Genomic DNA, 25,605 nt, shown 5'->3' with positions numbered 1-25,605 from the left:
ATAATTTTATGCACAGCAAAACTGAATACAATTGTTTGTAAATCACTTTATTTAAAGTGTATATGTGAACACATTATCATGACAACAGAACAACTCAATTAACTACATAGAAATCGCTATATTAAATTATTACTGTATTGTTATATAGTTATCATATTTGAACAATAGCATGGACAACTCTTAAGATTTCTAGACATTTTACTTTGAACACAATTAAGTGAAATGGTACAAAATCAATGTATATTGGTTCGGACCTTTATAATTAACTTTTTTTTTTGCTGTTGAAGGTTAAGATTTATACTAATATATTCAATATATACATTTCACATTTTCTCCTAGGAATGCATGACAATAAGTGTAATGGCCTTAAAAAACTTAAGATTGTTCAAGATAAATGTACACTATGACAAACGTGACAAAAATGCGTATCTTATGGCTATTATATCAGCTTGAAGAAAAAACATGGTTGTTTTGAATATCATGGTACAGTTTGTAGATATTGTTAGGTTGATTACATTACACTTACAATAACCCGCTTCCAATCCACCTTCTACAACAAAAACGTCTCAATTTAACTAGCATGAAAAGCTTTGCAACAGTGGCCTAGTGGCCATTAGGGGAATAACTCCACAAATGCTAATATGATCAGAAACAGATGGGAAACAAAATAAAAATACTTCTGATAACCTTTCATAAAGGACACATTAGCTAGTTAAACCAGCTGCTCCTGTTTCCATCAGTGATGCTGGCTTGAGTGTTGTGGAAGGCACGCTGTCTGTCTGTCATGACTGGGCTGCCACCACCAACATAGTCTCTGTGGCTGAAACACACAAGCACAACATCAGTTTGTATGGTACAAATGAGCGCATTCAGTGTAAGTCACTATGTCATTTAGCAGCATACATATCCTAGAGTTAAAGTTAGTAAAATGGACATGGGCAGCAGCATTCATTGGGCTTTTTTAACGTCATTTTTTACTTTCTAATAAAGGAGATACATATTTTATTTTTATTCTTCTAAAAATATGTACTTTCTTACCATTTTTCTCATTTTAAATTTGTATTAAAGTCTTGTTTTTTTAAATATAAATCTAGTTGCATTGTGTTTGAATAAAGTTCTATAAATTACATTTAAAATGTGGCTTTCTGAGAAAATAGCTATCCTGGAGATGTCCATTCTACTGACTGTAGCTCTACTCTTCTTATAGCTATGCTGCTTTTTACCTTCTTAACTGTACTATTACATCACTGAGCAGCTTTTTACAGTCCAGAAAGACCCCTTTGGCTCTGTGGATACAGGCAGAAATACATGTGGTCAGAGCCAAATACAGGGAGTTTAATAGTTTAAAATATATATATATTCATTTTTTTTGTGTCGTGTTAACGGGATTCTCAACAATTCGTCCCTTAGAGTACGTCCCTTACGTTTGCACCTCTGAGTAATGACATGCAATGTGTTAACACATGTAGACATTTCTTTTACATATTTGAATATGTTGCAAACTCAGTTTCTAATATTTATAATTTATTTTGATGAGGTCTTGTTCATAGACCGCTAATTAACTCCTCAGATTTCCGAATTACATCATTTTCTCAAAACAGGGTATGGACCGGTGTAACTGAAAACCATGTTAAAGATGGTTGAATCCTGTATGATCAAGCCATCTAAGTAAACCATCATTTGCAATACCAGGACCTGAAACATAAATATAGTTGATTCATTATTGGTATACGTTATACCTGTCTACTGAAGCACTCAAAGGCAATTTAGTAAATTCACCTGGCAAAACAAGCAAAATCATCAGTTTTAGCTATTTTTAAGCCTTACGGAAAGTACAGAAAACATATTAGATCACAGTTAAAAGATGGATCACCAGAAAAAATAGATGTACTTTTTAATGCTTTCTTGCTCAGTGCTTTCATGCTAGCAGTACGTCAGATCTATTGTGATGCCATTTAGTTTCCTTAAAATTGTAGTGTCCGCACAGTGATTTTTTATCTCAGACTAATATTCATCTATTTGGCAAAGATAAATGAAAGTCAGAATACGAACTCTTCTTCAACCATAGCCTACATACCATAGTCAATTATACAAGTATAATATGGATATATGTCTACATTTAAATGTTCTATGTGTTATTCAAGCCTTGGGGGAAGTAGGTTTCCAAAACAGTTAGTGAAAAAGTTGCAAAACTTGTGTTTGTTGTTGTAATGTTGATTTCAGCCACAAGGGGCTGAAGTGCACCACAATGTTCTTGTGGTATTAAATGTGGTGATATTCAAAGGTAGATACTCTCTGAGGACATAGGTTGTGTAAGAGGAATAGGAGAGGGAAAAACGACATCTGGCATACGTCAGGGGGCTCCTATGAATGGACCTATGTCACCTTAGGGGGGCACACATTGTTAATGATTACCTCAGGTGAGCACACATGCTTTGGATGTACACATATTTTCTTCTATAAATGGCATGCACAGAGATAGTTCTGGGGGGACTTCCACAATTGGCTCTGGGAACCTCGTATGGCCCATGTTGGTGTATGATACTATGCTGTTGTAATAAACCTTATTATATACAAGCTGGTGTCTCCGGAGACTTCTTCATCATCTTCACAAACATCGCTAAAAGATATACATCATTCTAAATAGGCTTTCAGGTTTACTAGCCAAAAGAAAGACACACAGTAATGCTGACACACAATTTATGTACCTCATGTCTGGACATTTAACGCCACCTGGATGAAAACATATATAATTTTTGTCCTATTTAGAGTAGAAAAATAAATACCTCAGGAAAATGTTCCTGCCCACAAAATGATTTCACCTTGAAAAACCCAACTATTTTAAGTTTTTTTACAAAAATAATTAGGATTTCAAAAGATCAGCCTGGAAAAATAACTGCATTTAAATATATTCTAAATTCTTTTCTTTTTTTTAAACGGAGAGAAAAGAAATGAGATCAGAGTTAGAATTGTTTTCACTCGCCTCAGGGCTTTCATGGAGAGGGTTTAATTCTATTCTATTTCCTTACTTCGACAATCATGCTGCATCATAGACAACACATAAGTAGGTATGTCGTGTTCAAAAACTTTTGACAAGCACTTCATACAGTATGTTCTTACCTTGTCCTTCCACCAGGGACACTTCTTCTTCCTTGACTTTATGTGTTACATCCACAGCTTCCTCAATGGCCAGCTGCTCTCCCCAAGCAGCAGGTGGCGCCGCCTCCACTGCTTCTGATGGAGCAGAGTGGCAGGAGTGGAAGTGCTCTGCCTCGTGCTCTGCAGCCTCTGATGTGATTGTAGACTCAGATTCAGCAGCAGGAAGGACTTCCAGGTCCGACCCGGAGGAAGCTGCTGCCAACTGACTCGTGTCCACAACTACTGCTGTGGTCTCCTCAGATTCCATCGTCTCCTCTGCTGCTGCCTCCTCCTCCACTGGTGTCTCAGCAGCAGGTGTTGTCTCCTCTTCTGGAGCAGCTTCTGCAGTGGTTGCCTCCTCAGTTAGTGCAGCTTCTTCCTCCGCTGGAGCAGCTTCTTCAGGTAAGGGTTCTGTGCAGGTGACACTCTCTTCTGCAGCAGCTTCTTCAGATTCAACTGCACTCGCTTCTTCCACAACCGCTGCTGAAGCTGCCGGTTCCTCAGCCACTTCCTCCTCCATTGTGGCAGAGGCTGCCGGATCCTCAGCCACCTCCTCCACTGTCGGGGCTGAAGCTGCTGGTTCCTCAGCCACCTCCTCTATCGTAGTTGCTGAAGCTGTAGGTTCCTCAGACAGAAACACCTCCTCGTCCTCTGGTGCTTCTACAGGAGCAGGCGTCTCCTCTTGGATCAGCTCCTCTGCAGCTGGAGCTTCAGCATCTTCTGCATCAGCTGCACCATCCTCTGCAGCCTTTAGCTCCTCCTTATTCTCCACAACCGATACCTCTTCAGATATTTCATCTGGGATTGTTTCCAGGACTTCTGGCTTCTCCTCCTCCAGTGTGACATCCAGACTTTTTATGTCCTCTATATTCTGAACAGCTTGCACCAGACTTGTCTCACCAACAGAAGCCGCTGCAATCTCCACTGTAGAGCTGGTCAAGACCTTCATAGCTGAGAGCAGGCCAGGGGAAGGCTCTGAGGGACAGGACGACAGAAAATACTGGCTGAGAGATATTTTAAATGTTCAAACATAACAGCTCTTAATATTTGAGGGTAAATGAACTTATTTGCAGTTAGGTTGCTCTATTATCAATGTATTATCCTTTATTGGAATCCTGATAATACACAGGTTGACTGTTGAATGATTTAAACTGAAATTTGATTGTGTATTTCGGTGCTGTACAATTTCAATTGTGAATGTCATCAATTTGATGACATCACACTGGGTTCTAATTCATCGTTTCAAAGTAATTGCCAGATAACCAGTAATAAAAAAGACTATGTTGCAGCCCTTGAATTAATGTAAACTGCACGAAGGCCATTGCAGCACTAATCCTGGTATATGCCAAGTGCTTGGCTGTGTTTTTTTTTTGTGAGTTCCACTTACCTTAGTCATGTTTCTATCACTGCAGGGTCTACAGTCACCACAGGTTCAGGGAATACTCTACAGGAGACTACTTGCCCAGTTGCTGGTGTAACCTTTTTTACACAAAAACAGCACTTCAAACGTTTAAATCTTAGATTGGGTATGTATTTAACACTTTTTTGGAAGAATTGGACTGAAATACCTCGATTTCAATACACAAGCCTTAATTGGACAGTTCACACCAAAATCCAATTAGACATTTTTCTTCTTACCTGTAGTGCTTTTTATTAATGTAGATTGTTGAGGTGTGAGTTGCCGAGTGTATATCGGCTGTAGAAATGTTTGCTTTTTCTAATAGGTCTAGATGAGCTTATGATGCTAAATGCCCCAAATGACATTAGAAAACTCCACAGCAATCTCTCAGAACAGAAATCCTGACCCAGTTACAATACCCAATCCCCAGATCTTGTTTTGAGGAGTTTCATGTAGGAACTTTTTTCTTTAAAAAAACTACACCGACAGAAACACTGCAAATAAGCGTACATCTACTGGAGCTCATGATCAAGCCATCATGATTAATGGCTTCCTCCTCGGCTGAGACACAACTTCAGCTAACTCAGGATAGCCAATGGTCCAGAGATGCAGTCCTCTGTCCGCACAGTGATTAGATACGAAGTAAATAGAACATTGATGAAACTCCTCAAAATGTTTCAGGATTTCTGGAAAAACACATTGCTGTGAGGTTTCAAATGTTTTTTTTCCAGCACTTAGAGCACCATTAGCCAATTGCTATCCAGTTACATTACATAACACCTAAGGCAGACATCTCTGCAACTGATACAAACACATCTAGATTGATACATAGCACAACTAATTACTTTTGATTTTGGGGTGAACCCTTATTGGGACACTTTTAAAAATATTTTCTGAAAGTATGTGTTGTTCGCTAGCAAACATCCCTGGACTGCCACTAATAACTTCCCATGATCCTTTCTGTTGTCAGCTACTATAGGACACCCTAAAACAACCTTAATAATCTAGGATTAGTCTTAACCTGTCTGCCAGGGATTACACTGCACAATTAAGACTGCAAACAAAAAGCCAAAGTGCTCGCACATCTTTTTTCCTCAACTTGTTAAGCACCTGCCACATCCATCTGACAGGCTCTTTAGCGAGCTCTGCATGCAGTTGCCTCGGGCCTTTGGCATGACAGCCTGAATACTTCAGATCAATGCATTACAGACTACCTGTAGGTAGATATTTCTGTACGTTGCCTTTAATACGTGCAGAAATCTCATTGTGATTTGCTATGGCTAGTTGTTAGGGCCTCATTATGCTTGTTTTCAGGTTCAATTTTGTATATTATGTGTCTGCTGTTACATGTTTTACTCTCAAAAAAGGTCTTTATTTTTCCTCTGACTTTGCCTCTTTTCATGCCTCATTTGCACCTCAGGGTTTCATCCCAAAATTCCTTCCAGAGGGAGCTTCTCACACACACCCCACCACCCAGTCTGCTCTGATTCTTTAGTTGGCCAGTTCTGTGGTGATTGGTCTAACGCTTAGAGATTTCCCGCTCCTTAGCCCATCATGTACAATGTCTTGGAGCGCCAGCCAATAGAAGTGAGAATGTAACACTGATGTCAACATGTTTGAAGCAAACAAAGGAGGCCAATGGATTTCTGGCCGGGGGGGGCGGGGACAGACAATGAGGCAGCTTTAAAACTCAATGTGATTAAACTATAAACTTGACTACAAGCTTGATCTTACAGGCACAGGGATCTCCAGGAAATCAAGCATTTCTACAGGAAGCTGGTGTTTCTACACATACAATAGTTACAGGATAAGAGAGATGCCCAAATACTTATTGTGAACCTATGTAACCAAGAGAATGTTAATAAGCGCAAAAAAACTCAATAGTTTCAACTATACATTTAAAAAATGCAATAGAGAGACACTTCATTCTCATCCAGTGATGTTTTATTCTTTGAATAACTCAACTGTATTAAATCACAACTTGCTCAAAAACAGGTGAAGGAATTTTCCGCAGTGTTCCCTGAAACGATTTCACATTACAAGAGCAAAGAAACAGGAGAAATGAGTTGGCTGGCAAATTATGTGTGGTTCAATGTGCAAGAAGAAAAACAAATTGAATAAGATCATTATGGATTAGAAATATGAGAAGAGATGTGCAAAAAAAAAGAAAACTAGGCAAGTGCTTCGGCCAGGAAAAGAGCAAACTGTTTTTGGTCAAACGTGACGGTTAAAACAAAATGTGCGTCAATTGTGTTTCTCCCGGTTTGCATGATAATCCTTTCATAAGCAAATAGGCATGAGGCATGGGACATAGCTATATGTGAATAATTTCTGAGCAGAGTAGACCAAGTGCAATTGATGTTGAATGAGACTTAGACAATATGTCAAATGGACTACATTCATTCACCATGCGGACATATTTAGTTAAGAAAGAGGCTGTCCTGTTTAAGGGCACTTTAGAACACAAATTCACATGAACATAACTCTTTTCTATCCCTTAAATCACCTGTTTCCACACTCCTATTAACTGTACATCTCCCAAACCATTATTTGCATTTGCTCTAGTTATTTTAAACAAATTCCTATGGGAAATGGGTATTTCCAAACTGAATCCCAACCGCCTAATGCCAAATGTTTTGGTTTGGGTGACGTAAGGGAAGGAAGGCACCTGAAAAACTGGACTGATGAACCCCTATGGTAATTTATTGAGCAACTGGAAGAGAAATGTAGTGGTTCATGAGTCCTTTTTTCCTGGGCCAGAGGCGGGACACAGCACAACTAATTCGGAGCCCGTACTTTCTGGGCAACTATGGCAACGTCACATTTTTACGCAGCCACCTCTGCAGCAGGGGCGGCCTCAGCCTCGGGGGCTGCACAGGCAGTCTCTGCCTCAGTGGTGGGGGCAGGAGGGGCTTCATCTACTGCTTCCATACCAGCGCTCTCTGCTGCGGGAGCTTCTTCTGTGGCTGGGACCTCTACTGCGGGAGCTTCTTCTGTGGCTGGGACCTCTACTGCGGGAGCTTCTGCGGCAGGGACTTCTTCTACGGGGGCTTCAGCAGCTGGGGCCTCTGCTGGCGTCTCCGCTGGTGTCTCCTCAGCAGCGGCAACTTCTACAGGAGCCGCCACGGCCTCTACAGGTGCCGCGGCTTCTTCTACAACTGCTGGCTCAGCTGCCACCTCAGCGACGGCCACCTCAGAGGCTGCAGTGGCAGACGCTTCTTCAGGTGCGGCCTCAACAGCAGGTTCCACGGCAGCTTCAGCAGCAGGTTCCGCTGCCAGTTCAACGGCAGGTTCCGCAGCAGTCTCCGCGACTGGTTCTGCAGGAGTAGGCTCAGCTACAACAGCTTCTGTGACAACTTCAGCGACCACCTCTGCAGCGGGTGCCACTACTTCTGCTGCTGACTCTGCAGATTAATAGGGTGAAAGCAAAAAAACTAACAGTCAACAGTCGTAACGTTAATGCACTTTCTACTACACTGTCCAAACTCCCATTTTCATATGTAAACTTTTGAGACAGAAATAGACTTCAGATTTTTGAACCACTGGAAACGCTATTGGATAAATCCATTTAAAAAGTGATGCGTCTCAGTAATCAGCTCTAGGCGACTAAGGTCAAATTCTTCCTCCAATCCCCTTAACTTCTTCAGATGACCTGACATCAACTTTCTTGATCCTGGAAATCCAACACATTAGGGACAAAATATTAACGTGTGGCCACATGCAGTCTTTAATATAATTGTGGGAAAAAGAAATAGTTGTAGGTCTCAAAATGTTTAGGTCTATAAGGTCTTAAAAAGCAAAGCTGTGTGTTGTAAGTGAAAGAGAAAGATAATCCTTAAGCGTAACAGGTCATCCTCTTAACAGAAATAAAACTGCTGACCTCACTGAAGGTGTTCTTTTTTTCTTCTTAGAAACTGTTCAATTTGAGCTCATACACATGTTAAGAGGTGGAAAATAGAATTAAGTGTTTATTTAGGGTACTGCTATGAAAATTTCAAGTCATTAAAAATATTGGAATTAAATGACTTGCACTGTAATGACACTCAGTGATGTGTACTCGGATTTACGTGTCAGCACAATTTGATCCTTGATTACAATCGCTTTAATCACCATTGAGAGGTTTGTGTGACTCCATTTCCAAGACATTCATTACATAACGTGATACAAACCCAGTTTAAAGCCATAGTAGTTCATTCTCTAGTGCTGGATGGAGCGGAGCTTTATACTTTGACCAAAAACAAACACACTTCCAGGCTGCATGAACACTACCGAACCAGAGGCAACTTTTCCACATTACCGGTTTGCTGCTCTAGGCGCTGAGCCAGTCTCTATCCAGACTCATACCGGCTGAATAGACAAATCAATCTCAGACAGAAATCAAAACAGACAGGCAAGATCAAGCTATTGAGAGTGATCATTCAACCATGTTTGATATTTGGACGGTGAAGCCAGAACCAATTCGGAAATGCAGCAATATCAGCTTTATTTTGCATTCCATATCTCAGAACAGCAGCTCAAGTACTTGTTAAATTGTACATTGAGCAAAATTAAACTGCCTTTATCACATTAGACTAATCAATAGAGGCCAAAGGTTTTCAGTCAATAACTCAAGGGTACACAGCAATTCCATCCACAGTTACTCAGTTGGTTATCTTAGCATTGTCTTTTTATTAAGTCCTTAGAATCAAGGGACAATGAAGATTGTCTTTCAGAATTGGACTAACTGGAGCATAAGGTCAAAAATGTAACCATTCTTTACAAGAGATCAAATACTTGCAAAACTAATGTAGTTTATGTTTAGTGCTCATTAGCTAGCATGCCAACAGATGAAACTTTTATGGGGAACGTCTTGGCCTAACATGATCATTTATTGTAGTGAACAATGTTGCTGTAGACTACTTGCAGACCCATTGGCTATTAGTTCAATGACAATACTTTGTGGATGAAGCCAGCAGATATCCGGCCAATATGCTCATTTCTGAACTAGTCATTGTTTACTGTCAGATAGCAACTTGAGATAGAACAATGTAGATGAAGTCTAAAACCCAATTGGTTATGATGCCAATTTTTACTCTAGATTAAGTTTTTCGGCTAATAAACAGCTAAATTGTTGCTTAAAAAAAAGACAGCCAAAGGGCTCAGAGATTGCATTTGGCAAAAAGGCTACGCCACTTTTGATCTAAAAGCGGGAGCGATTGAAGTGATTTTAGTCCAGTGCGGTAATCAGTTCAACATAAGCGCTGCCGATACTTTATTCATTCGGAGATATGTTTTTTGGAATAAATTGTAGACCTTTGTTAGAAATGTAATTATGTAGGTTACAAGAAATGCACATTTTTATACAATTTCTTGTAGCACTATTTAAAAATGCCACCTCAGGAGGTTCAGTAATTGATGTGGTGTGTGCACAACTGACCCTTTGCTGTGGAGTCAACGCTGGCAACTTTTTCCTCAACATCACCATTGACTGTTTTGTAGGCCTGATAGAAAGAGGGCAGATATGCAAGCATTACATTTCAACACAGCAAATGATTAAAGCAAAAATTAAAAAAATAGCTTACACTGACTTTTGTCTAACATGAACAGCTGGTATACAATTGTGTTTTTGCCAAGAGCCTGCTAGTCGCAGACTTGTTTACCGTGTGTAGAAAACACAAAGAATGTTCTATGTCCCTTCTATTGTCAGAGTTGTGGCGATGTCTGCTACACACAATCCAGTCTGAGGATGCATGTAACTGGCTACCCACATAACTATGGATTGTTGTATCATTGTTTCTTTTTTTACATCTTCTATTGTGGTTTGAACTAAGCTTGCAATGTTTGTGTTCAGAATGTGTGAAATGTAGTTTCAAGAATAACTTCAATTGAATAATTGAAAGTAATTCATTTTTATTACATCAATATGCAGCACCACTGAAATATACTGTATAGGGATACTCTAATTATCACACTACCATGTTGTACACTTTGTACACTTGCAGTGTATGACTTTGGTGTGGTCTCAAACTGCTGCTGTGCCCTGCTTGAATTGGCAATCCTTGCTGTTAACGTTGCTAGCCAATTAGCAAGCTATCACCTGCAGTAGCAAAGCATAAACGACTGCAACTTTTGTTGGCAAAGATGGCGGTTGAGTGTGGGATGTGCCAGTATTCCACACTCAGACTTTTGAATACACCATACGGGCGCCAAGGGTCACTTGGATGTTCCCCATGCTTGGCATCAGTCAATAATTGGTATTACCCTCTTGAAATCACTCAATATTCCTCCCTAACCTTTTGAATTACACTGCACTGATACTGAGAGGACAGGTTGAGTGAAATGGCACTTTAAGAAATCACAGCAGAACCACAAAAATGCAGAATAGGTAGTCACAGTGGAGGAATCTCACACAGATACTCACATAGACGACTGCAGCAGTGAGGCCTCCTCCACACAGGACAAAGTATGCCATGTTGCTGGAGCCACCGGGGACCCCAAAGGCCATGTGTCGCACTGGAGTTGCTGAGAGACACAAGAGGGCAGGTATAGGGTTAGCTTAGAAATATGATTGGAAGCAGAAAGCAAACACGTTTGTATTTTGGGAATTTATACATTAAAGAAATCAATCATAATATTTAATTGGATGGAGTGCATGCACTTAACTTAATCATAGGTTGAACAGATGCTTTTTGTCACTTGAGATACAAGATGAGCACCATAAGAAATTATAATGAAAGAGAAACTACAATAAACATGTGGCCGTTATTGAGGAAACTCTCCCATCAGAAGTTGGACTGGCACAAAGTCTACTGCCTTCCGACAGCGTCAACACGTCCCTTAATCCAGTTACACAATACAGCCCTGGTCATTAGAAGCAGAGGAGTTGGACAAATTTGGCCGCAGCCTGGTTAAACACCAAATTGTCCCTCAAGTTAATTCCACAACAATTCCTGTTTCACAAGCTAAGATCTGCATAAAAATAAATAAACTTTAAATTATTTAATGGGCTTCCAGTCATGTTATGTCCTTTCACACACACGTCAACAATTACTAAAGCTCAGTCAAATGCTTCTTAATAGGCTCATTGCGGTGGTGATTGTGGTTGGATGCAGCCTGTAAAAGATTTGCTTGTGTTTAAAGGATTGCCAGTGGTGCATGCAGAGAAGGCCGTTAATAAAGCCACCCTGCATCCCCAACACTGCCTCAGCCTAATCCCTTGCTACCTAGATCTATCACATAGACTAAAGAGTGTAAGTGCACACAGCTACAGTACATACGTTATCTCAAGCTAGATTCACGCCCTCTGTGTGTGCACATGTATGTGGTTTACTCGGCAACCTGAGTAGGCCATCTGAAGTGGTGAAAGAACACAATGTACAGCCCAGCACGCCCCTTTTCGTCCTTCCCATGTTTCATGTGTGTCAAATCATAACTCACCCTGTGACTTTTCCCAATGACACCAAACATCTATATACAGATAATTGCTCACCTGTTGAAGACACAATAGCCAGTCACAGATGTACAGATTGTTTAAATTGGTTTAAACAATTCAAGATTTAGAATTAAAGAAGACTTCCGACCTTAATTTAACTTAAATGTTAAATTCAACTTGAAAAAGTTAAGATATATAGAGATATTGCAAAAGGTTATTACCTTCTTCACGCATTACACAGTTCCCTTTAATAAAAAGGTCTTGGTAGCATAATGACCATGTGAAAACGATAGGGGAAGGAGTTGCTACTCAGAATTATTTAAAAGGAGTTGATATCCAAATCTGCAGCTCCCCCTTGGCTAACCGCTGTCATGGTATCACATATATTGGGGCTTTAGGCTATGTCAGGCCATCTAATGCAAAGAAAGCCAGGCTTTGTCAAACTTGCTTCCTTGTACACCCAAATGCCAAAGCCTGTAACCAGTTAGCTTAGCCTAGCATGAAGACTGAAAACCAGGGGGGAAACTAGCTAGCCTGGCCAAAGGTATTAAAACTGCACCTACCAGTAATAATTATGTTATACATTTACAAGAAAAAGAGTTTAACAGATGGTTATGGGACAACAGCTTCTTGGCCCAAAGCAGTGGCAGTTGAAAAAAACAGAACGGGATAACATGTATACATGTTTGTTAGCATTAGAAGTTCCCCTGGGCAGATATTGCTACCATTTACCCAAGTTCCAGTTTTCTTTGTGCCAAACTAGCGTAACTGGCCCAAGGTACTTATTCAAAGAAATAGGCTACCACTAAAGTTAAAAGTGACTATTGATGGAAATCAAGATTTTACTAGTAACAACCAGTTCAATTCCTTTTAATAGTAGACCTCAGTGACCGTTTATTACTCTCAAGACAATATCCACCAGTGTTTTACATAAAATGACATTTGCAAACTGTATTTGGTTTCATTTACGTTGGGCGCAATGGTTTTAAAAAACATGACGCCAACTTGATCAAGAATCAATAAAGAATCAGTAGACAAAAAAATCTACAAACAGACATATTAAAATAACTAGAACACCCAAAAAACAGAGCTGGACATTGTCCTGTTGTGGAAGCTGAGCCATTGTAACAGTAAGTCCTCTAATACCTATGACACAGCAGCGTCATGCAGGGACAAAGCCAAGTACAGGTTATTTATACAGGTAATCAGTTAATCCCTGCAGAGGTTCAATCCTGTAAAAAAAAAAAAAGGGACACGCTCATCAGGCAACAACACACAAGATGGCTGCTATGATGACATGTGTTGAGTCCACATGTATGTTGCCCTTCTGCTACCATCTGTCAGCTGACATGTGCTCAGACATGAGGGAGGGGATTGATTATGCAGACCTGTAGGACAACCAGGTCATAGTTTAGCCCTGTCAGCCATGAAGTTTAAGTTTAACTTTTGCAGAATTCAGTCATCAAGAAAAAAAGACAATGTTGCAGGTAGATTTTATTTTGTGTGCTCTTGCTTTGAGCAGAAATGTTGGGTTTTTTTAAAACAGGAAATTAAAGAAGCAGTGGTTTGACCTCTGGATGAGGGTGAATTCCACAAGCTCAGATCCCAATGATAAAAGATTATGTAGGGCAAGGAAAAAGAAACTTTAAGTTTCAAATCCTCTTCAATTAAACATACATTGGCTAAATAAATGTGCATGTTGAGTCAAGTTTTTTTTATGCAAAAGGTATATAGGCATTAAATTGTGTGTGTGTGTGTGTGTGGGGGGGGGGGGGTTGCGTTTTTTCCCCCTACTCGTATGCTTTTTAGGAGGGGACACACGTATGCATTGCATATTCTGAAATCCATGTGGCCAACTGAACAATTCCTAGGACAACATGTTACCACGACAAAGAAAAGCTAATAATTCGTTATTCCTTTGCAAACAATTCCCTAAATGCTTGACGATTGACTGCTTATTTAAAAAAAGCTTGTGCACTTGATGAAACTTGGTTATAAAACGTTAAATCACAAGTAATTCTTGTCGTGTGTGGTGCGCTCTTTTATAACCAGTGAGTGGAAGAACGGTGTGTTCCCAAAGCAGGACACACCTCCTCCTCCTACTGCTGCTGCTGCTGCTCTGCACAATGGAAACCCTAAGAATGAATAGACCTCTTTATCGGACTTTTACTAACATCTTTAAGATTTAAAAAGGAATACTTGCTGCAAAATTAATTTCATTTTTGTTTTAACTCAGTGCATGTACGTTTAACCACGCTTCCAACAGTTTGACTTGGGAGACCACCATTCAGAAAACGTTTAAATAAGTCCATTCATTTTAATTCAGAAGAGCTAGTAAACGCACAAGACAGGCATTTATATTCACTTCAACACATTTGATAGCAAATCCTGGAAACCCCTTTCAGAATTAACATTAATTGGCAATCTTTGAGCTACTTACCATTTCTGGATGTTGGTGCGAAAGCCCTCCGTGCCAACGGCCCAACTCTCTGTAATGCACGTCTGCAGAACATCTTTCCTCGGCTATGAGCAGCAGGTAAATGAATGCGTGTCGGTGGTTTCCAGCAGGTTTTAAAGAAGATTGAAGCGAGGAGGAGCACTCAGCTCAGCTGCTGTCCAATGCTGATTGCAGGACACCCCCCTCTCAAAAATCAGGACACTATCGCCCCCCTGCAGGCCAGATGGATGTATTACATCAATGGATTTGCTGTGGGTTTTTGCAAAAGCATTCTTTAACTACAGAGACCAAAGGGCCCAAAGTTTCATCGACACCCTTAGCTTTCACAAAATAACCAACAATAATACTTTAAATTACCACAAAGAAACTACAAACAGACCCAAAAACTACAGAGAGGTTCAAGACGTTTTTATTGTCATATGCAAAGTAGCTACAGTGTAGTTATGGCAATGAAAATCTTAGGGCTCCTCAGTGCAACATATTATATATAGGACAAAAAAACAGAAATGATAAAAGTGCAAAATAAAACAGAGTGGGACAAATTATAATACAATACAGCAGGTTATGTTTCTAGACCAGGCTACAGTGCAGATGAAGTTAACTATATACAAGTCAGAAGATTAAATAAATAAATAGAATAAGCCAAATTATGCACGGAATATTGAAAGTGACCAAGTTATGCATGATTATATGTACATGTAAATAGAATAAAAATATACAACAAAAAAATGTAAGGTAAATAGTGTACAGTGAAATCCAATTAAATACTGTGTGAGTAGTTGAGACTAAGTGATAACTATTAAGATAATAAATTAAATAAATGATGAGATGTAACCAGAGAGGCAAAACATCTGCGTAAAGACAATAAAAAAGGGTTTATTTAAGTACCAAGGCTCAACATGACAATAAAAAGGGTGAAATTATCACAAATAGGCACAAAACAAGTATAAATAGACTCAAAATTACAACAATCACAACTCAATAAGACCAAAAAACAACTACAAAGAAACATAAAATGATTACAGAAAGGGACGAAACACATAACAAAAAGCCAAACACAATTCAGCAAAAACACAAGGACCTAAAATGACTTCTAAGAACACAACACAAAGAGGCTAAACAAGTGGAAGTTCAGTTTATGTTGCTGCTGTGTAGCAAAGGAAGTGGTGCTTTTGCATGTCTGTCCAGGGGACACTCAACATTGTCTTGATTCATTGTGACAATATTACAGATTCCTCATCTAAAAAAAGTTTGGAGTATGAAGCACGTTGTATAACGTGAGGAAAATCATGTTGACTGTGCTCTGCAGGATCAGACATCCTCACGCTGGTTTGTTTCAAGTGGATTAAAGTCCCATGTGGTGGCACGGATAGAGACAGTGAACTTGTTCTAGTTGCATAACGCACCCTGTCCCAGAGCTATTGTTGGCCTGCACCAAGGCTGGCTCTAAATGGAAGAGCCCAAATAATACAGTGTAGTATTAAAATGGTCTGACCCATCAATATGTCAACACAGATCTCTATAAACCCTTACACTGTGGACTTTTAAGACACATTTCAAACTTTTTAAGAGGTAAGACTTGTCTAAGGTCTCCGAGTCTAACATTAAAGTGATTATTTGTTGCTCCATATTTATTGCTCTTTCACAATGTGGGACTCACAAAAGAATGGTCCATATTAAAGCAGCAGAGATTTCCTAAAAATGGCTGGGCCCTCCATTTCCCATAATTCAACTCTGAGGTGTCTTTTTTAAGTCTGTATGTGTGACATTGGTGAAATACCCCTTGAAAATAGCTTACTCCGTAGTATTGCTACAGTGACATTACTGTCAATTGATTCAACAGTGTACACTCAGCTGGAGGGTCCTTGTTGAAGGTCTGTGCTCAGTCTACACTACAGCAGATGTTTTTTTTGCGTACACATTTAGGGGCTACAGAGTTGAGCAGAAGTTCATGCTATTGTTTTACTTTGCAGTGTTGGAGAGTTTCATATGATTTGGTACCACTGCCAGGTATGGTAACTTGACAGTGCAGTTGAAGTCACATATCGCTCGCCTGGTACAGACTGCTATGAACATTATTGGGGTTAAAAAACATCCATCTCTCCAAAACATATATGAGCTGTCCATTATGAGACAGGCACAACAAATCGTGTCTGATCCCACCTACATTCTCAACCCAGAATTCCAGCTCCTACCTTCTGGGAGAAGATTCAGGGTTCCCAAGAGCAAGCTGAACCGCTATAACAAGTCATTCCTGCCTATAGTAGCTCACAAATGTGAGTACACCCCTCTCATTTTTGTAAATATTTTATTATATCTTTTCATGGAACAACACTGAAGATATGACACTTTGATACAATGTAGAGTAGTCAGTGTACAGCTTGTATAACGGTGTAAATTTGCTGTGCCCTCAAAATAGCTCAACACACAGCCATTAATGTCTGGCAACAACAATGAGTACACCCCCAAGTGAAAATGGCCAAATTGTGCCCAAAGTGTCAATATTTTGTGTGGCCACCATTATTTTCCAGAACTGCCTTATCTCTCTTGGCCATAGAGTTCACTAGAGCTTCACAGATTGCCACTGGAATCCTCTTCCACTCCTCCATGACAACATCACTGAGCAGGTGGATGTTAGAGACCTTGCGCTCCTCCACCTTCCATTTGAGGATGCCCCACAGATGCTCAATAGGGTTTAGGTCTGGAGACATGCTCGGCCAGTCCATCACCTTTACCCTCAGTTTCTTTAGCAAGGCAGTGGTCATCTTGGAGGTGTGTTTGGGGTCGTTATAATGTTGGAATACTGCCCTGCGGCTCAGCTTCCGAAGGGAGGGGATCATGCTCTGCTTCAGTATGTCACAGCACATGTTGGCATTCATGGTTCCCTCAATGAACTGTAGCTCCCCTCAGCCGGCAGCACTCATGCAGCCCGAAACCGTGACACTCCCACCTCCATGCTTGACTGTAGGCAAGACACACTTGTCTATGTACTCCTCACCTGGTCGCCGCCACAAACGCTTGACACCATCTGAACCAAATACGTTTATCTTGGTCTCATCAGACCACAGGACATGGTTCAGTAATCCATGTCCTTAGTCTGCTTGTGTTCAGCAAAGTGTTTGCAGGCTTTCTTGTGCATCATCTTCAGAAGAGACGTCTTTCTGGGACGACAGCCATGCAGACCAATTTGATACAGTGTGCGGCGTATGGTCTGAGCACTGACAGACTGACCCCCCACCCCTTTAACCTCTGCAGCAGTGTTGGCAGCAGTCATACGTCTATTTTCAAGAGACAACCTCTGGATATGACGCTGAGCACGTGCAACTTCTTTGGTCGACCATAGCGAGGCCTGTTCTGAGTGGAACCTGTCCTGTTAAACCGTTGTATGGTCTTGGCCACCGTGCTGCAGCTCAGTTTCAGGGTGTTGGCAATCTTCTTATAGCCTAGGTCATCTTTATGTAAACCATTCTTTTTTTCAGATCCTCAGAGAGTTCTTTGCCATGAGGTGCCATGTTGAACTTCCAGTGACCAGTGTGAGAGTGTGAGAGTGATAACACCAAATGTAACACATCTGCTCCCCATTTACACTTGAGACCATGTAACACTAACGAGTCACATGATACCGGGGAGGGAAAATGGCTAATTGGGCACAATTTGGTCATTTTCACTTCGGGGTGTACTCACTTTTGTTGCCAGCGGTTTAGACATTAATGGCTGTGTGTTGAGTTATTTTAAGGGCACAGCAAATTCAAAGCTGTACACTGACTACTTTACATTGTATCCAAGTGTCATATCTTCAGTGTTGTCCCACGAAAAGATATAATAAAATATTTACAAAAATGTGAGGGGTGTACTCACTTTTGTGAGATACTGTATGTCCATTAGGCTTCCTCAACCCTCATATAATGAGATATACATTTAAATGTTGGCCAGGAGGGTTATGAAATAGGTCGCCATTGTCATTAGGTGCGTCTGTGTATTGTGTACGAGTGATAATATGTAAATGTGATTTTCATGTATGTGGAACTGCAGGACGATAAAGTATATCATATTGTATACGGACTATGGTTTAAACATAAACTTCAGATATTACCCCTTCTGCATGCACCTTGGAAGTAGTAAATAGTGCTGGAAATTGAACTCTGTTTCTACAAACAGACAATCACAATGATGTTGGTGTTCAAAGTAAACGGTCAGCAAAATGGGAGATATTTTAACTGTTCCTTTTGTTTTTTCCTCTTCCACATAGCATTTATTCATTTGCGTAATGGCAAATAAGACCAAATATTCCTGCATATGTGTTCTTTCTTAAAGAGCACAAATTATGCAAATGGTCAGGTTCATATTCATTTATTTTTGTCGCTACTGTAACAAGTTTACATGCTTTAATGTTTAAAAAGCCTTTTCTGCTCTGATTGGTTAGCTGGTCGGCTCCGCAAGATGTCCCACCCCTTAGCCTATCACGTACAATGTGTTGGAACACTAGCCAAAAGAAGTGGTGTCACTATTTTATGTAAATAAAGGAGTCCAATTTAGGCATTTCAGGCAGGAGTGTGTGGAAGAGAAACTCCCTCTGGAGGGAAGTTTGGGATTTTAGCCTTTGCAGACCATTTACATGCACAAAAACCTATATAACACACTACAGGAAAGGGAAAACCTAAAAAGCACAATAGAACCTCTTCAATTGTAGTGAAAGACATCTACCAGATTGCTGCTGAATGTTGCACCAACGTGACATATGCATGTGCAAATAAACTCAGCTGCCCGTCCCTCTGGTGTGTTGCAGGATCTACAGTTGTCGTCATGTGACGTCCTGTGAATCATCTATTCGACACACAATCACAACACGTGATGCATTACACCCACACAGCAGCAGTCATGCAGCAGACCTGTCATGATATGTGTCCATCTGGACCCGGTGCTGCGGTGGGAAACTCTGAACAGCCACCCCACATCACCCCGCTGCACTGAAGTTCCTCAAAGCAACCCTCTACTAAATAATGTTTACATTCACAGTCTTTATTTCGCACCCATTGTAAACAATAAGATCAAAATATACATAGATTTCAAAGAAGGACATCTCACATTATTTAAGAGTATAAATATTAAAGTTGTGTGTGAGTAACAACATTTTTCAAAGAATAGTAAAAAAGTAGCATTTTTGTCTTTGATCAAAAATGTATATCATGCACAGTATGGTCATTGTGTCACACACACACACACACACACACACACACACACACACACACACACACACACACACACACACACACACACACACACACACACACACACACACACACACACACACACACACACACACACACACACACACACACACACACACACACACACACACACACACACACACACACACACACACACACACACACACACAGTAAAAACATTCGTCCATCTGAAAATGCCTCTGTGTCTCAGCAGCAGGTCCACATGTCTTTCTCTGGTCTTCTCTTGTTCGGGATTTTGAAGGACCCGTTCATGGGGGGGCTTGCAGATTTCTTCTGCCTCTTCAGTTTGGCAGCTACCGCAAAAACGATATCCTCCACCTTATCCTGATGATACGGCAATTCCTTGTCACTCGTTCGCCTGTTGCCGCATTTGTTTGGACAGTTCTTGGCGGACGTCTCGAAGAACATCATGCCCTGAGACTTGGCGAAGATCATCGCAAACTCTTGGCTCACCTGGTTGTCAGCACAGCTGGGGTCACGCAGATCACTCTTATTACCCACCAGGAACCTGGGAGCAGAAAAAGGAAAATGAAGGATGATATTAAAAGAAAGTCACTCAGAAAATAAAGAGTATAAAAACTCTTCAGGAAAGTCTGTTTTCAGAAATCATGACCCCCATACTCACGATAACCCGAATAATTTTTAGTGAGCATTTTCAAGTTGGAACTATTTTCTTTCACTAGCACTCTCGTCCATGAGTAGATACATGTTATGCGCAAGAGACCATTGGTGGATGTAGTTCAGTATCATTTTTATTTTTGATTTACACAAGCCATCTAATTTAGATATGTTGTATTGGAGAAAAGTTCAACATCTCAACGGTCAATCCATTTCCAGATATCATGACTTTGTTACAAAAGATAATGTACAGACAGTGTTTTTAGGAGTGTCACATAGGAATTATTTTCTTTCAACCAAACTACACCCACCAACGAGTGAGCACAAGCCTCTTAAGTCCAAGACTAGATGCTGCTTCTCCATGATGATGATAAAGTTAGTTGTCATGGTTCGGCAGAAAGGTTTTGAGCAGTTTCACCCAGGAACTTTTCTTTTCCAACTGAATTAAAACCAACAACCGTATCAGGAGGAAGCGGGTATCTTTTGCGAGAGGTTCTCCTGAGCTAGCTAATGCCAAGTTCACACTACAAGATTTTGAGCCCAATCGGCCGCTCCCAGAGGGATTTTGGAGCTCGGGGGCGATTAGAGGCAAATCGGCGTTAAATCGGCGCTCGGCAGTTGGCGTTTGGTCGTTATGTGTGAACTGTTCAAAGAGCGAGGTGAGAGACTCCCAGAGGCCTCACCTGTCGGCGAGTCCAAATCCTGTAGTGTGAATAGGGTTGTGCCTGGTGATGGGTGCGCCGAAAAGCTACAGCCAATGAGAGCGCAAGACACGGGGTGAGGAAAAGCCTTTCAACTTTCACAAAAGAAGAAGCGTTGTCCAACACAACAAGACGACACAGCTGTTTGAAACCTGATTTTGAACTGTAAAGTTGTAGCTAGGCTACACAATTCACTGAAGTTAACATTAGCTGATGTGCTAACAAGCTAAAGCAAAGTAACGTATTGACAGTTTCTAGGTAAAATAATAATATCGTTTGAAATCCGCGTCATTTCCCGTGACAAAACGTAGTTTGGAGACCAGACAGACTCCTCGGGGATTTCTCCTGGTGACAGACCGTGTAGTGTGTGACCCCCTGTCGCCGTTCAATCGCGTAGTGTGCACACCACAACGACTTCAAGACTCCTGAACGAGTTGTGTAGTGTGAACTGGCAAGCGATCTGACGACTTTTAAAGTTGTGTAGTCTGTGCAAGGCATAACATGTAACTTGTACCGTTAGCTACAGTACCTAGTGACAACGATAACTATTCACGGGTAAATGCCTACATTACATAAAACTCCTCAAAATGATCTGTGGATTGTCTTGAGTAAGCAAAAATGTTGGGAAAATGTTCCCTTAAGAATTGCACAAAAAAGAAATATGGTTGTAGGATGTAGAATTAGAAAAGTTGTAAATGAATATCAAAACAAATCCTCCTGTTTTTTGTGAGCAGCAGTACATTACCTGGGGATATCCTGCCCGAGGGAGTTTTGCCTGCACTCCTCTATCCACGCAGCCAGGCCGCTGAAGCTGGCAGGTCGGTTGACGTCGTACACGAAGAGCACAGCGTGAACGTTACGGTAGTAGTGGTGCACCATTGACTTACGGAAACGCTCCTGCCCTGCAGTGTCCCACAGCTGGAGCTGATGGGGAGGGGGGAGATAAAAAGGAGAAAGTGAAAATTAACATTTGGTCAATTCAGCCATATTGTGCAGAGATGGTAGAGGCAAACGTGCAAAAGAGGAAATGAATGAGAAGGAAGGCACGGAGAGGGAAGCTGTGTGTTGAAACATCCCAAACCAGACTGAGACACATGCAGTGAATCATCACTGACAGGTGACAAATCAAAACGAGTTAGTCAGTTGATCTAATCTTTAGAAAGTCTGATCTCTTCTTTGTTCTCTGAATTTGTTTCTGTCTTGCAATTGACACATAAACCTTTTTATTGGTTATTTTTAGCAGCAACTTCTGTATCCTCTTAACTGTCCGGAAGGAGCAACAACTGCTTCAGTAGCATGAGGCTCTTTCTAGCAATAAGCTAGCCTCAAACACCTTTGCGGAGTCTGATGCAGGCCACATTTTGGCCTATCGTTATATAGAAGAGTTTCCCCTCATTTGGACCTGGACCATCTGCATAGTAATTATACACCTGATATGTAATTACCCACTGAAGTAAGGCAGAATAAACGGGAAACAAATATGTGTTTTTGTTTGTTTTGTTGCTGCAATCTTGTATGTAAGGAAAAGGGATGGTCCTGACATGATCTGAACTCCACTCAGTGCTTTTTAAAAATCGGATTGTTTTAGCTTTGTCACACTCTACCTGAATAAGATAAAAGAGGTGCTAGATTTCTTTTCCACGGTGTGTCACTACCTCTAAAAAAAATGGATACAATTGAGACAACATGAGATATGTAAAACAAAATACAAATACATTAACAAAAAAATATTGGATCACTAAGTCTATGCTTTATAAAGACTTTGACTTGCAACTGACTTTGAATAAGCTTATAAAAGGACTTGTGTATTGCCATGAAAGTTGACTTGACACTTGATCTGATTGAAGATGCCTGTCATTGACTTGCCTCATTGTCGAATTAACAACCCTGGTAAAAAAAAAAGGTGACTTTGCATTAAAAAAAAAAAACAGGTTATCAACATTTTAGAAGATGTTTCTTTTACTACAAGCTCACTCTGAAAAGGAGCATACGACTTGTCCCATTCCATTATCAATACCATGTACTGGGAACAAAGCGTGAAATCTCTAAAAGTTATAAACAAATCCTCTGTCACCACTCACTGACACTTCCTCTGTCATGTGGTCAGTTCAAAACAGTCAGGAAGTAGCTCAACACCCACAGATTGAATATCATTGCACAAACAGTGTCACTAATGTGTTTACATGAGGGGATCGAATCACACTCGATGTAAAAGCTCACATACCACCAGAATCAAGTATGTGATCTTCACAGTGATTTACATGCTGGGTTATTTCTGCAAACAGCAGCAGCTCTGCTCATTTCCTTTCATCCAGGGGATTGTCTGGTGTTCAGTGTGGCACAAATAACTCAGCAGAGCCACACTGCAGGGAAATTCATTACTAAAGAGCCTAAGAGCGTTAACAAAGGAAATAAAGAAGCAGTAGAAAATATGATAAAGTCCCAGTTAAGGCAGTCTCAGATTAACTGCAGGAATAGATCCTCTTTTAGACAAAAGAGGGTTTTTTTGTTTTATTTGTCCAGTCCAAATAAAGAGGAACATAATAGACTACAAAAAGATGGTAAGGCTGCAAAGAGACGTCAAGAGACAACTATTATGTAAATGGGGCAAAACAACCTCAAAGACACACAAAATTACCTAAAAGAAACTAAATACACACAAGATGCTACAAAAAGAACATAAAACCACAAATAGATACAAAATGACACCAAAGAGACAAACTGACTACTAAGAGACACAAATAAACTATACAAATAATATACTATAACATTATAAAAAACAAAAACATTGAATAACATTCACAAAGTTACTAAAATAGCTACATAATATGAAAACAACTACAAAGAGAGGCTATAACAACTGTAAAATGTGCCTCTTACTCCCCAGTAGTAGAGGTGGTGGTGATTTCTGCACTTTGTGCCCAACTTAAAAGCCAACATGACGTTGATAACTAATCTGGTTTTTTTCGAGTTAAAACTAAAGAACCGGCGTACCATTTTGTTTGTCACATTCTTGTGCACTGTTATTCTTATGTCGGGTTCACAGTTAGTTTGTTTGTTGATGTAATCACAATTCCAGTTACCTTAATTCTCTCTCCGTTGATATCCAGCAGCCTCTCACGGAAGTCCACGCCGATGGTGGCCTCCACTCTGCTGGGGAAGTCTCCGGCGCAGAGTCGGTGTGTGAGGCAGGTCTTCCCCACCCCGGAGTCTCCTATCACCAGCACCTTAAAGGTCCGACAGCGGGTCAGCAGCGAGGACACACTGCCTAGAGAGCTGGAAAACTCCAGAGAGGACTCCATTTTGCCGAGGGAAATTCACTCAAAAACTCTCAAAAAGTTGTTTTAAAGCTGCAGCCGACAAATCACAGACAAACAAATAAAGTATAGCCTCAGGGGTTCAACACTTTCTTCAGGTAGTTTAGTGTATCCTTCCGCCAGGGAGTTACTTGGACACTGTTGGCGGAGCTGAGCAGTGAATGAGAGGAGCCTCATTTGACAGCATGGTGATGATGGGTGCAGACTGAGGGAGGAGAGTTCATCAGGTGACGAGTAGGCGCCAGGCTTTAGCTGGCATCCTGAGTGATAACCAGAGGTGGGAAGTAACTAAGTACATTTATAAGTAGTGTTGAGGTCAATCTTGTACTTTTACTCTGGCTACATTTATTTAGTTACTTTACAGATTCTAATTAATAATGTGGAATATAATCAACCCTTAAATCAGACTTTAATTTAATCTCGATTAAATTCGCAATCTACCCTGGCATGCAGTATACAACGTCTTTAAAACTAGCTGCACCTTTACCAGCTTTGATAAACACTTTAATGCATCAATAATTATAATGACAACAGATAATATATATTACTCTGAAATGGATTAATTTGCATAGTAAGTCCTTTTGCTTTTGGTACTTTAAGTATATTTAGATCATTTTTTTAAGTAACATTTTGATTGCAGGACATTCCATTTTAAACAGAGTATTCTTTCACTCTTGTACTTCTACTTTAACTTAACTAAAAGGTATGAGTACTTCTCCCACCACCTTTTGAAAACACTTTGAATACACATGGTTATGTTAGAAGTCCCAGCAGCTTTTAATTTGTTTAAAATAAAGCCATATAAAGAAAAGCCTCATAACATGTGGGCTACCTGTCTTTACATTTTTTTTTAAATGTTATTCCATTGATTAGTTGCTGGCTAGACACAGCAACACCTCAACCTACATGCTGAATTTAACCATTTGTTTCTTTAACTCCACTGCTGCTTCTCCCTCAGCCACTCACCTGCTGTTTCAGAGACATCGTGCTGCCCTCTACTGGTGGAATTAACGCATTGATATTTTTGTCTGAGAAATGGAGTTAGTAGATAAGGATAGCATGGTCGAGACATCATTAAAATGATCCAGGCCGAAATGTCAAAATATGATTGAGTAGGGAGAATTCAGGATGGTGGAAGAAATAATGGTGTCTTACGTAATGGAAAAAATCAAGATAAAAAAAGAGAGTTTCCTGGTGCCTAGTACCTGACATCATCTGATACTCCACTAATTAGATTATTACTGGGATGAAAGAGAAGTAGGCTACATACACACACAAACACACACAGACATATCAAAAAGCGAAACAACTGAT

The 25,605-nt window shown here is 40.4% G+C and overlaps 2 protein-coding genes across 3 annotated transcripts; both read right to left on the bottom strand.

Annotated features, from left to right (window-relative positions):
- Positions 1-57: 57 nt before the first annotated feature.
- Positions 58-14,587, bottom strand: mgarpb (mitochondria localized glutamic acid rich protein b). 2 transcript variants are annotated; one of them, XM_063883532.1, is made up of 7 exons: positions 14,389-14,587; positions 10,938-11,038; positions 9,954-10,017; positions 7,471-7,941; positions 3,121-4,113; positions 1,224-1,286; positions 58-820 (listed from the first exon to the last, which is right to left on the bottom strand). In XM_063883532.1, exons 1-6 carry the CDS (start codon positions 14,459-14,461, stop codon positions 1,240-1,242), a joined length of 1,749 nt encoding a protein of 582 aa, XP_063739602.1. In that variant the 5' UTR covers positions 14,462-14,587; the 3' UTR covers positions 58-820; positions 1,224-1,239. The 2 variants fall into 2 exon arrangements, with proteins under 2 accessions (XP_063739602.1, XP_063739603.1); XM_063883533.1 differs by lacking the exon at positions 1,224-1,286 and having other exon boundaries at positions 59-820.
- Positions 14,588-18,753: 4,166 nt separating this feature from the next.
- On the bottom strand, positions 18,754-24,290 carry LOC134864519 (ras-related protein Rab-33B-like). Its single transcript, XM_063883562.1, has 3 exons — positions 24,058-24,290; positions 21,720-21,898; positions 18,754-20,163 (listed from the first exon to the last, which is right to left on the bottom strand). The coding sequence occupies exons 1-3, from the start codon at positions 24,274-24,276 to the stop codon at positions 19,842-19,844; spliced, it is 720 nt and encodes a 239-aa protein (XP_063739632.1). The 5' UTR covers positions 24,277-24,290; the 3' UTR covers positions 18,754-19,841.
- Between the last annotated feature and the right edge of the window lie 1,315 nt (positions 24,291-25,605).

Source organism: Eleginops maclovinus, chromosome 5, assembly GCF_036324505.1.
Source record: "Eleginops maclovinus isolate JMC-PN-2008 ecotype Puerto Natales chromosome 5, JC_Emac_rtc_rv5, whole genome shotgun sequence".
Classification (NCBI taxonomy): Eukaryota; Metazoa; Chordata; class Actinopteri; order Perciformes; family Eleginopidae; genus Eleginops; species Eleginops maclovinus.
Note: the sequence above shows the minus strand (reverse complement) of the source record. Positions and strands in the feature narration are given on the sequence as shown.

Excerpts from the sequence above, each read along its gene's own strand:
- mgarpb (XM_063883532.1), bottom strand. The coding sequence starts at position 14,461 with ATGTTCTGCAGACGTGCATTACAGAGAGTTGGGCCGTTGGCACGGAGG. Across the intron at positions 11,039-14,388 it reads CGCACCAACATCCAGAAATG|CAACTCCAGTGCGACACATG; the intron begins GTAAGTAGCTCA and ends TGTGTCTCTCAG. Across the intron at positions 4,114-7,470 it reads TCCCGCAGCAGAGAGCGCTG|AGCCTTCCCCTGGCCTGCTC; the intron begins GTATGGAAGCAG and ends CCTGTCCCTCAG.
- LOC134864519 (XM_063883562.1), bottom strand. The coding sequence starts at position 24,276 with ATGGAGTCCTCTCTGGAGTTTTCCAGCTCTCTAGGCAGTGTGTCCTCG. Across the intron at positions 21,899-24,057 it reads TCAACGGAGAGAGAATTAAG|CTCCAGCTGTGGGACACTGC; the intron begins GTAACTGGAATT and ends CCTCCCCATCAG. Across the intron at positions 20,164-21,719 it reads CTCGGGCAGGATATCCCCAG|GTTCCTGGTGGGTAATAAGA; the intron begins GTAATGTACTGC and ends TTCTGCTCCCAG.